This window comes from Habropoda laboriosa, unplaced genomic scaffold (genome assembly GCF_001263275.1).
Source record: "Habropoda laboriosa isolate 0110345459 unplaced genomic scaffold, ASM126327v1 scaffold67, whole genome shotgun sequence".
Classification (NCBI taxonomy): domain Eukaryota; kingdom Metazoa; phylum Arthropoda; class Insecta; order Hymenoptera; family Apidae; genus Habropoda; species Habropoda laboriosa.
In genome coordinates this window covers 341,304-357,356 of record NW_017100242.1, presented here as the reverse complement: position 1 = coordinate 357,356, position 16,053 = coordinate 341,304, and the positions used below count along the sequence as shown (strand labels likewise).

Here is a 16,053-nt window from a genome sequence, read left to right as displayed (position 1 = left end):
CGTCGATCAACCTCCTGCAACGTGAATTATCCTGAAAATGTTCGAACTTAGATCACATAGTTTCGTCTGTGTCGTTAAATTCGTCGTCGTTTGCGAGAGGAAGTTAAGAAGTCACGGTAAAAATGCTCATTGGAAGTTTCTCAAGACTAGCAATAGCGGAGAATAATACAGAGGACATCGAGGCAAGCTTATGTCCTGCGATAAATTGAGATCGTATTGTCTTTATAGAGATCGCATACTCTCTGGAAGATTTCGCTCATGTGTACAACTGTTCCAAAACGTGTGTGTGTGTGTGCTATTCAAAAGGGAACTTTGGTATCGAGTGATTCGTCATCTCTCTCTGTTGATTCTTTCGTAACAAAGTAGAATCTTCTTTAGGCTAACCGATTAAACGTAAATTAGCTAGAATAATAGTATCTCTATCTAAATGTATAATCGCTATAGTGCCCTCGATATACTCTACTCGACGGCTTGGTAACAAAGTTTCTCAGCGATTTCTTTGCGATTATTGTCGTTCATATTATTGTCCTTACTTTGGTACCTGGATAGATCTTCGTCGGATGATTTCTTCGACTGTGTCGTTTAACTCGATGATTTTCAGGGTTGTTAGTTAACCCATGACTGGGTCGGAATATTTAGCCATCTCGCTGCGAATCCAGGGCACGTATTTTGGAACGTAAGCGTACACTCCTGGCAATTTTGGATGGGCACACTTGATACCCCAGCTTACTATACCACTGACGAACCATTTCTCTTTGTCTTCTTCGTCTTGGCAAAGTAGAGGACCTCCGGAATCACCCTGTTACATACAATAGACGAGATTCTGTTGAAAATTGCGATTTGAAAAACATTTAATATCGAAGAATGATCAATTTTTACACACCTGACACGCGTCTTTCCCTCCGTCAGGATAGCCAGCACAAATCATCCCGTCGGTGACGTTCAGCTCCTTGTGCGCTAGCCAGAGATTGCAGACTTCTCTGGTTAAGACTGGAACTTGGACTTCGTTCACGGATAGTTCGTACTCTGAGGCTGTGTGAATTAATTTTAATGGAAATTACCATTGATGATCGATGGAATGTTGTACGGTGTTAATATAAAGGAATTTAGGTGCGTACAGTCAGTGTCGTTCTTCTTGCCCCAACCAATCACGGTGCACAGTGTTCCAGGGATGAGTTCCGTGTTGACTGTTGGTAGACAGACTGGTCTTACGTGCTCGTGAAACTGGACTCGTTTTTCCAGCTGAAATCAATTTTTATCAAGAGGTAAATACACATTTTAGTGTATTTTAGACTCTGTGAAACTCAATATAAAAGAAACATACTTATTTAAAATTTTTTAGAAGTGAATACAAAAGAATGTTACGTTTTCGTACAATTAAAATTTGCAGTATCTCAAAAAATATGTAATTACGAATAAAAAATTCTCTTCGAGGGTCCAGTAATGAAACACAGAAGAGAGCTACATAGAAAATAAGAGTATGCACCTGGAAGAGTGCTACGTCGTTGTCCTGAGCGACTCTCATGTTGTAATCAGGATGAGGCACCACTTTCTTCACCTTCAGCCTCTGTCCAAGATAGGCGTGCGTGTGTCTCCTGGTGATTCCCAACTGTATAGTCCACCCAGTGACATCGGTGTAACTGAGAGTAAAAAATCCCATAAAAATATCCAAACAAAAACCTCGTAAAAGAAGTGTGTAACTCACTTCCCAACGCAATGAGACGCGGTCAAAACCCACTGATCAGCGATCAGAACACCGGCACAGTAGAAGATCTGTTCAGGACCGCCAAGCAGAGCTGCCAAGAATGGCCAATCGCCAGGAGTTGATTCTACACCGCCTACGATCCTCGTTTGCACTTTCGAATTGCCATAAACTGTCTTCCTTCGTCCACAGGCTACGTAGAATAACGAATTCAATTCCACGGATCGTCCTAGTATACGTATTTTCTTTAAAACAAATTACCATATTCCGAACAAGTCAACTCAACAGTGGGATAAGGCTCTTGATCTGTGATACATTCCTGAAATTCCTTCAAAAGATTCATCTGCTCGTTCCTCGGTTCCCTCTGAGTGATGTTAGTGTCCTGTGTCATCAACCTGGATGAAACTGGCGTCCTAAAAAGGATCGAGTGGTAGATCCTCTTCACCGAAAGCCACACTGGCAAAACCGAAATGGGGAGGAAAGGACGAACGTACGTGTATCCGAGCATGGAGCAGATGGTCTTTGCGGAATTCGTGTCCCAGTGAGGGATACAGGCTGGCATGAACTTGCCCATCTCCCCGTGGTACACTTCCAATCTTCCTTCGGCCACGTCTCCGTTTCCCAAGCTGAGCTTCACTGTTTCGGAGATTCGCGAGGAATTGAAGGTGTATCGAAGGTTTAAGCGACACTAATTTCTCTTTAATTTCTCTCTAATTTCTTCGAATTTTCCTTAGATACTCTTTTATACAATTGACAAAAATATCGTCGCACTCTATTTTTTATTTCCACACGTGTACGACTTTTCGGTGGTATTATCGCTTAATTTTCAAACAGCTTTGTCAGAACTTTATTTAGAAAAATTGTTCGTCGTGAGTTTAGAGAAAATTCGTCTAAAATTGGCAAAGATTGCAAAGTTCGAAATTGAAGGAAAGTATCGGCTCCACTTACAGCAGTATCGTTCATCCTGGCCCCAAGGACAGTCCATCACACCGTCGCACATGTGATTGGTGGACATGCACCTGCCCTCGCCACAGTGCAACTGCGACGTCGAGTCGGTGTTCATCGCTAGAATGGGTTTCTTCACGATCTTCGTGCTGAAGACAGAGCCGGACGACGAAGAGGAGAAAGAAGAAGCTGTGCACTCGCCGCATCCAATCTCGTCGCTGTGATCCTCGCAATCCAAGTGGCCGTCGCATCGCCAGTCGACCGGAATGCATCTGATCATGTCGCATTGGAACCCACTGGTGCATACTGTGCAACGCGTTCGCCAAGAAACAGGTAACAGTATCTCTCTTCGCTACATATGCTCTACCATTTATGTTCGTTTCATCGTCGTATTTTTCTACTTTCAATTTTCTATTCTTTTTTTTTTTCTGTTTTTTCGTTACTCGTGTTTTACTCGTTCGTTTGATTACCTGTTCGATGATACATCGATGAAATGAGGGGAGAAAAAAGGAAACGAGAGGAACGGGAAATTGGAATGTGCAAGCAGATGAGAATTGTTGACTTTTGTCTCGATGCGTTTGGTTAATCGTGGAATCATTAGCCGGGGCTATTGTAATTTTGAACCACGCCGGGTCTCTTTGTGCCTCGAGGGAAAATTGTGTGGGATCATTATGAGGATCGATAAAGTTGATCCTAGATGAGGTTTTCCTGTGTAAGCTTTCTGCTTTGTGAGAGTGTTTCGATGTTTCAGCAAGATTAACGTGTCGTCAAATTCTGGCGTAACAAAGCCAGCTACAGAATTCTCATTCTAGTTCTAAAACATATTGCTTACATTTGAAAGATTTGAAGAAGTTTCAAAAAACAATAATTTAAAATTTCAGTTATTTATAAATTAAAAGAAAACACGATGCGTATAATAAGAAATATATTGTATATTTTTTGAAGATACAGCATCTTTGTAGAAGATTTTTCACGCTCGAGATGATAAAAATTCATACGTTTATTCTTCTCGTAGTGTTTAACCAGCGATCTCCTCTTTGCAGACCGTTGTCTCGTTCGCGGCGCTTTGATAAATGTTTATTCGCCTCTCGAGTATCGTGACACCCGTTTAAGATATATGCATTCTCCGGATAGAGGAGTCCATAAAGCGAACGTTTCGAAGATCGTTTAATATAGATTTTGCAATTAGGATTCCATTAGCGGCGTCACGTGCGTGTATACGGAAATAGTCACGTGAATTGATGCAGACTGATATCAATCGGACATTAATATTCGCACCTTTTTTTTTTTCGAAACGAAGAAAGCGAGTCATAGTCCATTTGTATGATTCACAGTCATCCTCGATTTATTTAACGTGTTAAGCTCGAGAAATATATTCAACGTGTAATTGAATAAAATTGAATTTTTTAAAGTAAACGTTTTATATTTTTGTAACTTTTTTAAAGAAAGCGTGGTACTTCTTCTAGTTTTATTTTTAAGTATACGAAATCCTATGAGACACCCTGTATAGTTGCCTTACGATGATTTATTTAATGCATTTTTTGGAATCTAATTTAAAGCAGAGGCAAAATGAATTTTTAAAAGGATAAATTTGCAACGTAATGAATATCCAGTGCAACTTAATAAATTGCCAGCCATTTAGATAACTCTAACATACATTTCATACATTACACTAATTTATAAAAATATCGTACAAATTTGAAAAAATTTTTTAAATTATATTCGACGATGTTATTTATTTAAAAAATCCTGCAATCACAGATTCTTAAAAATCCCTCTTCGAAATATCTTCTCACCTCTCACAGCGAACAGTGTGTTAACTTTCACTCAGCTATTGAATAGCTCGTTCGAAGAATCCATTAGCCCGAAAGAAACGTGTCAGTCGACAAGTTCCCGAACTTTATCGTCGAATTCGTGTTAAAGATCTCGCTGGAGAGGTGTCTTTAAATTTTCCCAGGTCGTGACAGAAACATCGTGAAAAAGTGGGAGAAGAAAAAAAGCAGACGGTGACAATCGTTCGATCGAACAGATAGACAGAGAGGGAGAGACTGTAATCAGTGCACAATTTAATCTTAATTAACCACGAACGCAAATGAATCGGTTTATCAGCTGGTGCTGAATCGATCCTCGATTGCTCCCCACCATCGGAGCTGGACCACGATCGATAACGAAACTTTCCTGCTCTTTCGTCCTCGAGTCTCGTTCGATCCGGTAATTGCGCCGTGTTCCCCGACCGGCGATCGTTTAATCTCCCGGTTGTCGGTCGAGACGTCTGACCAAAATCAACTTCTACCACTGAAACGCGGCAGGAAGTCGCTCTTCCCTCGTTTGTTCAGGCCTTTACCCGCAAATTTTTCCCATTTCTGCCGTGAAAATATTTTCTTCGCGATAATGAAAATTGGCAAAAATAAGAGAAACGAAAAATAGTACTTATATTTTATTATACTTTTGGATGTTAAAGTAGTATTTTTCGTTTTAAACCTTCTACAGTAATATGAAACTGAACAGATCTTTTTGTAGTAATCTTTATTTTAATATAAATATATTTAGATCAGAACTCCCAAAAAAATTGCTTTCAAAAAATTCAAGGAATCTACATCTCCGCGAAATTAATTGATACTTGAAACTTTATGAACAAATCAGATCTATCGAAAACTACCTCGTAAAAGATTGGAAACACTGCAACAGATTCGACCCATTCTACAATCATTTCTCTCTCCCACTTCAACTTCTCCATTTCCAAATGAAATACCCTGCAATTCACCCATCCTTTACCTCCTCTTTCGTGCCAACTCTAACAACCTGCCGTAATTCTCAACGAAGAAACAGATTCAATAAACCAACAAATAACTCGATTTCTTCTCTGTCTAAACTTGCCCCGTACACTGTGCGCGACAAACGTAACGACGCTCGAATCGAATTACGTGTGACCAGTGGCGCGTAATTTCACTGCGAGCGGTCCCGTGGCCGAGGAAACTCAATAAACGTTCGAGGGAACGCAACGGGGGCCAAGAATCACCGTGGACGCAATTAAAAGGAAACCGGGACGATTAAGAAACCGGATTTCTGATCGAGACACGATCATTGGTTATAAACGTGGATTTCCTTCTGTCGCGGAGAATTGGTCAACAATGGCCCGAGCATTTTCGCTACGAACAAAAGAGAACACCGTACACAACGTGGACGGAACAATGAGCATAGGTTTAGCGGGTTAGCCGACAATTAGTCTCGTTCACCATGGCAGGGAGACGTTTCTCGAACAAAAGACGAACAGCCAAGTCGCGTAAATATTTCCGGTTCTCATTGTTCCGTTAATTGTCCGAGGCGTCGTCGGAGAATCGAGAGTAAATGGTTTCGCGGTATCCGGGATGTTTATGGCGATCGATTTATTGTCATCGCCGCGAAGGTTGCTCGGATTTTTATATCGTCCTTTTGTGAAACTGTGGAAATTTAAGGATCCGAGGGAGAAGAAAATTATTTATTCGATTAACGCAAAATTGTTGTAAATTGTTTTATGAAAAGAAACTAAAGTTTAACGTCTTTGTGGACTTTTTTACTGTCCTTTGGGTTTCGTAGGGTTAATAAAAGGTAGCATTTAAAAGAAACCTCAAAGAAAATTAATTTCTGAAAGGTCAGCGGTTCTTAAGCGAGTTTCCTTAATTCTCGGAGCAACTAACGACGCGGAGAGCTTGGAGAGAAGCGCACGCAAGCGGAGAGAAAGCGCGTCTTTCGAGCGTTTCCATCGTGAAACTCGCGTACATTCTAGCCGTCGTCCGGCTGTCCCGGCGAGATTATTTTAATCCCACGATTATCCACCTCTTTATCAAATGCCCCAACTTTATCCTGTAGGCTTATCCTCGACGAAGGAGCTGGGATAAATGGCTGCCGAAAATGACGAACAGCCCGTGTGACCCGTGGACCAAAGGGGCCTCTAATCGAGTTGCTTTCCCCGCACTTTTCTTATCTCTACTTATCCAACTTTTTCCATCGATACCCCCTTTTTTACAACGCGTGCGAAACATAATTTACCTCCCCCCCTCCTATTTTTTTCGCCTCTCCCCTTGTAAGCAAGCTGAATCGGAGCTTCGAAAAGCTCTCGAGGAACTGGAGCGAGCGAACGAGATTCTTGTGCAATTTTTGGCCGTGCAATCGGGGAAAAGCAAGATGAAGGAGTATTGTGAGGATTGACTTACCGGGTTTCTCTGCTCTGTGGGCTGCTTCGAGTACTTCTTGGTGACCCACACACTCGTCCGGATTGGAATTCTCGGGGAAAAGATCGCATTCCAGGTAGTCGGGCAGACTCAGGCCGAAAACGTCCAGGAAAAAGCCGCAGCGTCTCTTGGTTTCTAAATAGACATTAAAAGGCACTCAAAAATCAGGAAAGATATAGTAAAAGGACGTTTAAATTTAGATAGAAGAATGAACTGTGCGCAGAATCAGCAAAAACTGTGAAAATCTTATTGGAAGTTTGTGAAAGTTGCGGAATACGTAAGACAAGAATTAAGTAGAACGAGTCGGTCGTTAGTCAGACAAACCCCTAACATTTGACAATGGAGAACTACATTAACAATTTGAGGACTAACATTTCCAGTTAATATTCCTCTTAAAAATAAAGAAACTGAAAATTATACATAATTGTTTATATAAATTCCTAATCAATTTCTTCAATTTCCCTGAAAACAAAGTCCACTGGAATCTACTCCTTCCTCTCGCCCACTCAATTATTTAATTACATCCGACTACCGACCGTTTTAAATGCTATTATTACACTCCCTACTCGATATCTACAAAAGACAGTGATTAAAGGGATTACTCACGAAAGCATAGGCTGCGACAGGGCCGTACTACGTGGCCCCGTGAACCACACTTGGGTACAAAAACGCTGCAGAGAAAGAGGGCGGCCAATTCGTAGCATTTGACGTCGATCACAGAGCCGTAAAGCTCTAGCTCGTGCTGGGCGTCGCGTTGCCCGAAATTGCCCATGTAATTCGGGAAGACGGTGAAATTATACGGGATCTAGGGGAATCGACAACGAAACAGCACACATAAATGCGTCTGGCTTACTCCCTTTTAATTAGAACGTCCAAAGATACCGCTGCCCTTTTACGCGTCGTAACTCGCGACAAAAGTGATTACTTCTCTCTACGGTGGATTTTTCTGTGAGTTACTTTCTCGAGACCACTCGTGTTTTTAATTGAATTATTCGAATGGCTGATAAATTTCTTTCCTTGTAACAGGTACTTTTAATTCTCGAGAAAATCTTCCTATTTTTTTGTGCAGAATTACTATTGATAAAAAAGTCTCTGCTCCTTAGAGAAACCTGAAGTAAAGCAAATTGTTCCAAGAAACTTCGTTTGATAAAATAATTACTAAATATACAGTGTGTGATAAAAGTTCGTCGTAAAATTAATTCCATAAAACCGGTCACTGTTTCCTGGAAAGTAACTCGAGCAAAAACCTTCCAGCACCTTTATGCACGTTTAATTAAACGAAAAAGCTACCTGGAAAAAATTCTGTATTTTTAATAAAACCAAAGAAAGGCGATATAAGGTCGAAATATTTTCAACAACATTCAATCAACCGAGTGCAGAATCGATTTTGTCAAAGTGATCGGAGAATTTCGAGTATCCACGGATTGATAAAACAGAAGAGATATATACGAGAGAGGTAATCAAACAATCGAGGATTCTCTGAGCGTCGACTCGCGGCGTGCATTGTTTTAATTCATCGCGACGAATCCAGGGAATCTCGTGGGTGGATTCCTCGCGAGCTTATTGGAAATTATTCGGAAGAAAGTCATGCACAGCACGTGAACGACGACGTCGAGACACGTCTTCAAGGCTTACCTTGTGGTACTGGCAAAACGTCACGATTATAGGCAAACAGACGCCTGGCGCCGGATTCTTCTCCTCGATCGTAACTGGCACGCGTTCCGTGAACGTGATCATGTTCGTGTAGATCGTCTTGTTCTCCAGCCTGATCACCGTCTCTGAATTCGCTGTACACGGAATTTTTTATTTGCTTTTCATTGTGAATTTCTTTATTCTGTCGATTTTAAAAAATTTAATAAATATGGAAAATATAGAGAAGTCGAAAAATTTGGGAAATTCTCTGCGACAAAAATATGCCACCTTTCGTTATTCGTTGTAAAATATATATTCTGAAGATTCCAATTCAGAACAGTCTTAAATGTTGAAAAATTAATTTTTGATTTATCTAAATTTGAAAATTGAAAATTTGTCAAAATTGAGGAAATTGTAAGCTCTCCAGGATAAATTTCTCTTAATCCGTAATAAATTTAGAACACTGAGAACGGTCGATTGAAAAAAGAACCTTCTACATTTTGTCATGTTCCCTTTGACCAACGTACTCCTAATGGAGACTGCGAGGAAAAGTATTGTACGACATGATTCTCATACGCTCGAGTGCCCTCTGTCATTGTGCACCGCTACACGACACATTACGAGCCACTCTTTCAGCAACACTAGCGCAATGTACACTTTCCTTCGGCGAAATTCCGCCAAGAAGAAATTCCTAACAAAATTCCACTTCACGGTATTATGCACACCTTTAACCCTTTCTCTCCTGCGCTGAATACTCCAATTAGAGGAAACTGTAATTACCTCTGGAACAGTAACTTCGGGAATACAATGCCGCGAGGGAAGCAAGTTTAAGTCACTCTCCCTTTCGCGTTAAAAATGGTATTAAAATAATCAATTTCTGTAATTTCAATGATCATAAATCTAGTGAAAAAGAAATTATTTTCACTGCATAGAGCACTGTGTTATATTCCAGAAATAAATTAAGAATTTTACTCTTTACTTTGAAATTTTAATTTTTACTATATGGAGCGCAGTGTTGATGTGACGAAAAACGAACGTTACTACTCCAGGGTTAATTATCGTGTACACAATTATAATTGAAGGAAAAAGCCAATGAAAGGGGACACTGTAAAGCGGAAACGAAGTTGCATGGGACGAAGTTGCAGGCGAAGTCGGTGTTGATGTTTGAAAGCAAGTAGCACGCGGGAACCGGGAGCTCTATTGATCTTCCGCTACCACAAAGCTCCTCGTGCTACGTGCTCGTGCATTGCATACGCCTAACGTCACCAACATTTACGTTTGTCACCAACGATCAAGCAATAACGTTTCCCTGCTACGTTCTGCTCATGATCCAACCATACGCGTCAGCTTCATACAGACTCGAACTGTGTTACGAACGTACGAATAGAGCGTTTCATGTGTCACTTACATTTGAAGTAAATTGCCAAACCACCGGCAATGATCAGCAACGCGACGGCGTTGAAGAACACCTGCACGAACCTGAATCGTAGTCTTCCTGTGGTCACGTAGTGGCTGCCGCTCACATCTTTCATGATCTAGAAGAATTGCAGAGGGAATTGTTGGAGTTAGGTTACCGAGCAATTTAACCCTTTGAAATTTCAGCAATTTTTCTTTGAGAATTAATATCTCAAAAATTGAAGAAGCTATCTTTCACAATTTTAATAAATTTCTCCGAATGGACCGCTTGGATTTTTGAAATTTCTTTGGAAAAATGGAAATAACTTAATTTTGGATAAAATTAGAAATTAATTGCTATCTTTTGCAATTTTCACCCAGTGTAATTCGTTTCGTAATCATACCAAAGGAAACGAAACTAGGCTGACACAGAAAATTCCGTTAATTTAACTCGCTTCAAATGAAATTCTGCGTTCCAACATTGTACCATCGGCTGCTTTAACCCCTCGCGAAAGTAACCTAATTCCTCTCGGGATGGAACGATCAAAGGGAGAAACACTAGTTTCCTTTCGCTCGCGTAATTCCCCCGTCGTGTGAAACGGGTGTACGAATTGACACAAATATTAGTCCCTGAACGTCGATCGCGCGTACTACCTCGCAACAGATCCAATGTTTGAGGAGTCAACGCACCTTGACTACGTATTGGTACTCGCTGCTCTACCCTACGTCGGTTTCGATATCGATTATCATTTCCTCGCGGTGGTATCGCGCTACCGAAGGACAAATTACGTTCCCTCGTTCGCCAAATTCTGTGTCGTTGCGTGACTTCCAACTAGGCTTCTATATTACACCGTGAAACTTCCATTTTCCCCGTGTTCAGCGTCAAGATTCTCCTGGCAATAATCACGTTTGGTAACTTCGTCGTGTTACATTAGCGACTTTCTTCTTCGAGCACAGCTCGTGGGAAAATAGCGATTTTACGTGGTATTGGAGAAAGTTTGAAAATACTTTATCGGAGACATTTTTTTAAAACACCCCGTGTTCCTTTTTATTATTCCATTTTTTTATTTTTTTTATAGATCGTATGAAAAGCATTGAGAGAGAAAATTGTACTACCCCGGGGTTACATTGCCACTCAAATTTGTTACTTTTTAATATTTCGTTCGTTCATCTTTTAATTCTTTTTATACGTCCCATGAAAAGCTTCGAAACCCAAAATTGTTCTAATCTAGGAATTGACACTAAAATTTACTTCTTGTTTATTTACTCCTATCCTCAAATACTTTCTACCGTTTTCAATCGTCTAAAATTGGACGAACTCGTAGCTAGCAGTACAACCTCGATTCGTAGCAATGTTCCCTCGGTTATTGCAGTTATTTTCAGCGGACGTAATCGACGGGACATTGAGACCAGAAAACCAACAAATGAAGCAATTAAAAGGCACACCGGGCGGTTTCATAAACGTTGCATCGTCGTTGCACCTGTCCGGGGGATTTCGCGTTTATTATCGGAGAGAAGAGAGGGAAAGGGGTTGGTCAAAGCGGTATTTTCGACGTTAATAACGTTCGGTGTGCTATACGGTGTTAAATGATATCGGGCCAGGCTCGATACGGGCTCCGCGATATTTCCCAGTTATCGAGCGCGTAACTCGGAAAGAACACGCGCCCATTTCCCCGATTTCCCCGAACAAAAGGAATAAATGACGCGAGTTATCGATCCCCATGGAAACCTGCGATCTCGTGTACATTCATTCCATCGCGCTGCTGCCTACCTTTCCTCCTCTTCTCCTCTCTATCTGCTTCGCGGAGATTATTGGGAGTATCGTTCGCGAACGCGCCGTGAAAATTCTGCCTACCGAATGGCAATCGCCATCTGAACTTATCGAAACGAGAGAAAGTTAAAAAATGAAACGCTAAAAAATGAGACTTTATCTCGTTATCTGTGGTTTTTCAGAATTCTTTCAAATTCCTCTCTTGAAAAATCAGAGATTTTGACGCAAAATATTTTTTAATTTCTTAGAAAGTTTCAGTAATCAGATAAAAAAGTTAGTTAGTACTCGACACACAACGAATGTCTTCAAAAAAATAATTCCAAAATATGGTAAATATACTTCCGTCTTCTTTGATCATCACCAATCCTCCGCCAAACGATCCAGCATACCATCCGAGCTTCCGAGCGACCAATTAAGCCGGAATCGACTTCAAACGTTTCCGGTTTTCTGCATCGTGTCAACAAGCCGCTCTTTGCAGTTCGAGTCTGACCTCGAAAATTCGTTCGCGCTTCGTCGAGCGTGCGAGCCTTCAGGAATCGCTTGACCCTTAATTCCACCTACATATCTCTACCTCTTCCTCTCTATCTCTCTCTCTCTCTTTCGCGCCACCCTCTCTGTTCCACCCCGTTTCTATCTATCCACCGTTACGTAACAACAGAACGCAATCGATAACGCGAAAGAATTAAATCGCGGCTGAGTTTTCGCTTTACGTAACACGCTGTTTTCTGCGCATTGAAATAGGAAGGACGGAGGACTCACCTTGTGATGTAAGGAACCGTTATTACCGCCGTGAACTCTGACGATGGCTTGGAGGCTGGCTGGTGTGCTTGTCGACTTGGTGATCGTACGACTTGACGAGCTGTACGGTTCTGACACCAGTGCCCTGTCTGAAAATTCCGTCAGGAATTTCATTAACATCGACGACGATCGTCGTCGATCGTCTTTGACGAGGAAAGTATGGTTTTTGCTTGAGGATGATAGTTTCGGTAAATGGAAAATTTGTTGTAAATCAGAAATGTAAAGAATGCGTCTTCTGCGATGATACTTCACTAGAGAATCACTATGATGCGCTCTCTAGTGTGAAAAAAGATTTAACCCTCGGTTGTCACACCTCTTTCACGAATTGTCACACTGGGTCACCCAGACCCAGTTCAATTTTCAAGTGGTTGGTGCTCAAAAAATAGCAGTGATATTAAGTGGAAGATATTTGGGAATGTATCTTGAATATCATGGAATATGCTTTAATAAAAAAAATTAACAAACGAAATGACATTATTTCCAAAAAAGTGTTGAATATATCCAAAGTAAAATCCTGGGTCTAAATGACCCAAAGTGACAACTGAGGGTTAAAAGACCTTTCCTTAACCCTTGAACGAGCCAATTTCGACCGATTTGATTTCTGCGCGAAAAATCTTTTCGATCAGTACAACTACCAGTTTCGAAATGGAAATTTTTCTGCTTAAAATCAATGGGGAGATTTCTCTTTCGACGTTTTTTTTTATTACTCTGCATGAAAATTGCCAGCTACTGTGAAAATTTCATTTGAATATCTGGAAAAAAGCGTAGCTATGACGGTGGAAAAATTATGAGAGGCGTGAAGAAGGAGGAGGAGAATGATTAATCGAGATGGATTTTAAAAAAATGTTTCCTTTTTTAGACAGAGGAATAAATTCATTTTTGCACAGTTACCGTAATTGAATCGTTGATTCGATAGAGTGGAAAAAATGGATGAGATATTCCCTGGTGATGTTTCTATATAAAAGGTTTGTTTCGTGTGATCGATTGGATTGTTTTTGTCGCGGTGGAATTATTCTATTGGGCTGTGATGTAACCGGAGGGGTTAAGTTTGCACGAGGTGTGGAAGTAAAACGCGTCACGTGCCGCTGGCCATCAGTTACACGCCCCGATCCATCACCCTCCGCGTGTCCCATAAACTTTCTGAATTACGGAATCGGCGCGGCTAAACGCGCGTGCCACATTTAGATACGTGAGTCTAACTCGTTTACTGCGACGTTTATTTCGTTACATTGGAAATTCGAAATTTGTATTACACTTCCTTCGAATTTCGTTCAACTACAGAAATTTGGTAATCCTAGAAAAGTGTCGCGTTTACTCCAATAACCTACTTAAAAATTTCTAAGTCACACAAGAGAAACTTCTGAATTTACTTAAATTAATTCGGAAAGAAATTAAAAATTTACTTCGGCGATTGTAACACTCGTTCAACTCACACGCAGATTTATAAATCAGAGGATAATTCTAAGAGTATTTCATTGACTTAAAAAGAAATTACAAATTAATTTCATCGACTGTAGCAATAATTAAAAAATTCCAAATCTCAAATCCAAACAAAAAATTCTAAATACACTTTTCTCCCCACAAATGAAATCCCAAATTAATTGAATTATCCACGAAAATCCTTAAATTTCTCTGAATCACAGATATCAGCTCGAAAGGATAATTCTAAATATATTTAACGAGCGCGTCGAGGAAGATTCTGCATTTATTTCGCTAAACATTCCCACTTACCTGGAACTTTGCCATGTTTATGGGGTAGAAGGGGCGCCTCCATGGTCTTGCTGGTGTAACTGGGCGAGCTTGTCTGGCTGAAACTGTCCGAAGAAACATTGCTGTCCTGTCTAACGCTCATGGGCTTCGGCACGGAGCTCTGCGAGATTGCACTGAGGGGTGGCGGAAGGTTCGTCTGCGTCGCCTTCGGCAGTTTCTCGAGCTTCTCGCAGTTCCTCTCCTTCCTCAGATTGTGCTGGAGAATGTTCCTTGCTCTATCCATATCTGTCTCGTATTTGCCGCGCGTCGCCGCTTCCACGGATTTCTGTTCGGAATGCAGTCGTCTCTCGTGTTCCTGTGACGCTCTCTGCAGCTCCTCGTACCTGATTTCCAACCAATTCGAACCCGTTTTTTTTGTTTCTTTTCACGCTTCTCTGTATGAAACGTTCGAACGCGAGAAGATTCACTGTAACGGTTAAAACTGAGACTTCCGGAGAATTTAAACGGGAATAATTCACGGCGTGTAGGAGGTCTGCGTGGGATATTGTGATATAATTGAAAACCCTGTACAACCCTTTGAAGTGCGTTGAAAAATGAAAAATTACCGAGGAATGCTGGAAATGCCGTGGAAACGCATCGGAATTTTATTCTAGGCACCGCAGAGGCTGGAAATAATTGGACTCCCTGTGCTACGCTTTACAAACCTATTTCAAATACCAAAACTACTGCGCTACAATGGAGATTTTATTACGAAACGTTGTAGGACACTTTTCAAGCCCATTTAAAATTCTCGTAATAAATCGTAGCTGCGTACAATATTATTAAAAAAATTTCCAATGCTGTAGAACCCTTTTTAATATTATTCTACAGCTTCAGAAAATTGCCAGAAATAATTTCCCAACACTACAGCCTGAAAACCTCACGAAATTTCTCAAAATTGTGTTAAACTAGGGTAAAAAAAAAAATTGTTTGCTCTAAAATTGCTTCGTACACAACGAAAGGGTTAAGAATACGAAGAAAATGTTGGAGAATGTCTCACCTGGTCACAGGTCTCTCCTTGTTCGCTCGTAGTTGTTCGTCCTCCTCCTGCAGCCGTCTCTCGAGCTTCCTCGAGGCGTCCTGAAGCTCCTCGAACTTGGACCGCTTCTCTGCCTCGCGTCGTGACCTCACCAAGGCTGCAAATTTCGTCTCGTCCTCCTGCAGGGCCTCCCTCCGGGACAAGGCTATTTTCTCCCGAGACTTTCCGTCTCCAACCTCCTCCCTGTCGACCTCCTTGCTCGTCTTCGCCGACTGAAGCCTGTCGAACACACGTCGCGCACGAACGAGATGAAAAAGTTGGTAAAACGAGACGCGTATGAAAATGAATCGTCGATTAAATTAGCTCCACAATTTCCTTGTTCGTTCAACTTATTAAAACAAAGAAAAAATACCTGAGAACACTGTGTTCGTAATTGTGAAAGCGGCTAAATTATTATTAGAATAAATTTCTTGTGTTCTTTTTTGATGAAATTTCTTTGTGATGTTCAACCTCAAACTTTGAGAATTTCTTTCACCTCTTCAATACGGGTGTTTGTTAATATAAAAAAATACGTGTCAAATATTTTTTCGCGAACTATCTCTCACATAAATTTCATCAAAATCGGTGCACGTATCACTTCATTATCACCGGTGCAATTATCTAGTGTGAAATCAACAGGAGGATGATTGACGTTTCCTTCGACGTCTCTCCCGTTGCTTCCACGATGTGAAAAGAGAGAGTAGGTCTCTAAGACGAAGTTTGTAATAACGAAATAGCGAGATGTTCCCTTGAAACAGGATTCTATTAAACTGTTGCAGTAAGAATGGGAAGAATTCTAAATTAAAGCGACGCGATAGAGGTTCTTGGCGCA

The 16,053-nt window shown here is 41.0% G+C and overlaps 1 protein-coding gene across 1 annotated transcript in view; it reads right to left on the bottom strand.

Moving 5' to 3' along the window:
• Window positions 1-610: 610 nt before the first annotated feature.
• The window catches only part of LOC108571895 (atrial natriuretic peptide-converting enzyme-like), a 20,409-nt gene continuing 4,966 nt past the window's right edge, over window positions 611-16,053 (bottom strand). The window contains exons 4-18 of the mRNA XM_017934053.1: window positions 15,204-15,461; window positions 14,186-14,547; window positions 12,416-12,543; window positions 9,899-10,025; window positions 8,494-8,645; window positions 7,465-7,663; window positions 6,841-6,993; window positions 2,651-2,953; window positions 2,197-2,338; window positions 1,964-2,115; window positions 1,706-1,895; window positions 1,487-1,640; window positions 1,119-1,242; window positions 884-1,032; window positions 611-799 (exon numbers count right to left, since the gene is read on the bottom strand). Coding sequence (XP_017789542.1) covers window positions 611-799; window positions 884-1,032; window positions 1,119-1,242; window positions 1,487-1,640; window positions 1,706-1,895; window positions 1,964-2,115; window positions 2,197-2,338; window positions 2,651-2,953; window positions 6,841-6,993; window positions 7,465-7,663; window positions 8,494-8,645; window positions 9,899-10,025; window positions 12,416-12,543; window positions 14,186-14,547; window positions 15,204-15,461 — 2,782 coding nt within the window. The remainder of the gene's footprint in view (window positions 800-883; window positions 1,033-1,118; window positions 1,243-1,486; window positions 1,641-1,705; window positions 1,896-1,963; window positions 2,116-2,196; window positions 2,339-2,650; window positions 2,954-6,840; window positions 6,994-7,464; window positions 7,664-8,493; window positions 8,646-9,898; window positions 10,026-12,415; window positions 12,544-14,185; window positions 14,548-15,203; window positions 15,462-16,053) is intronic.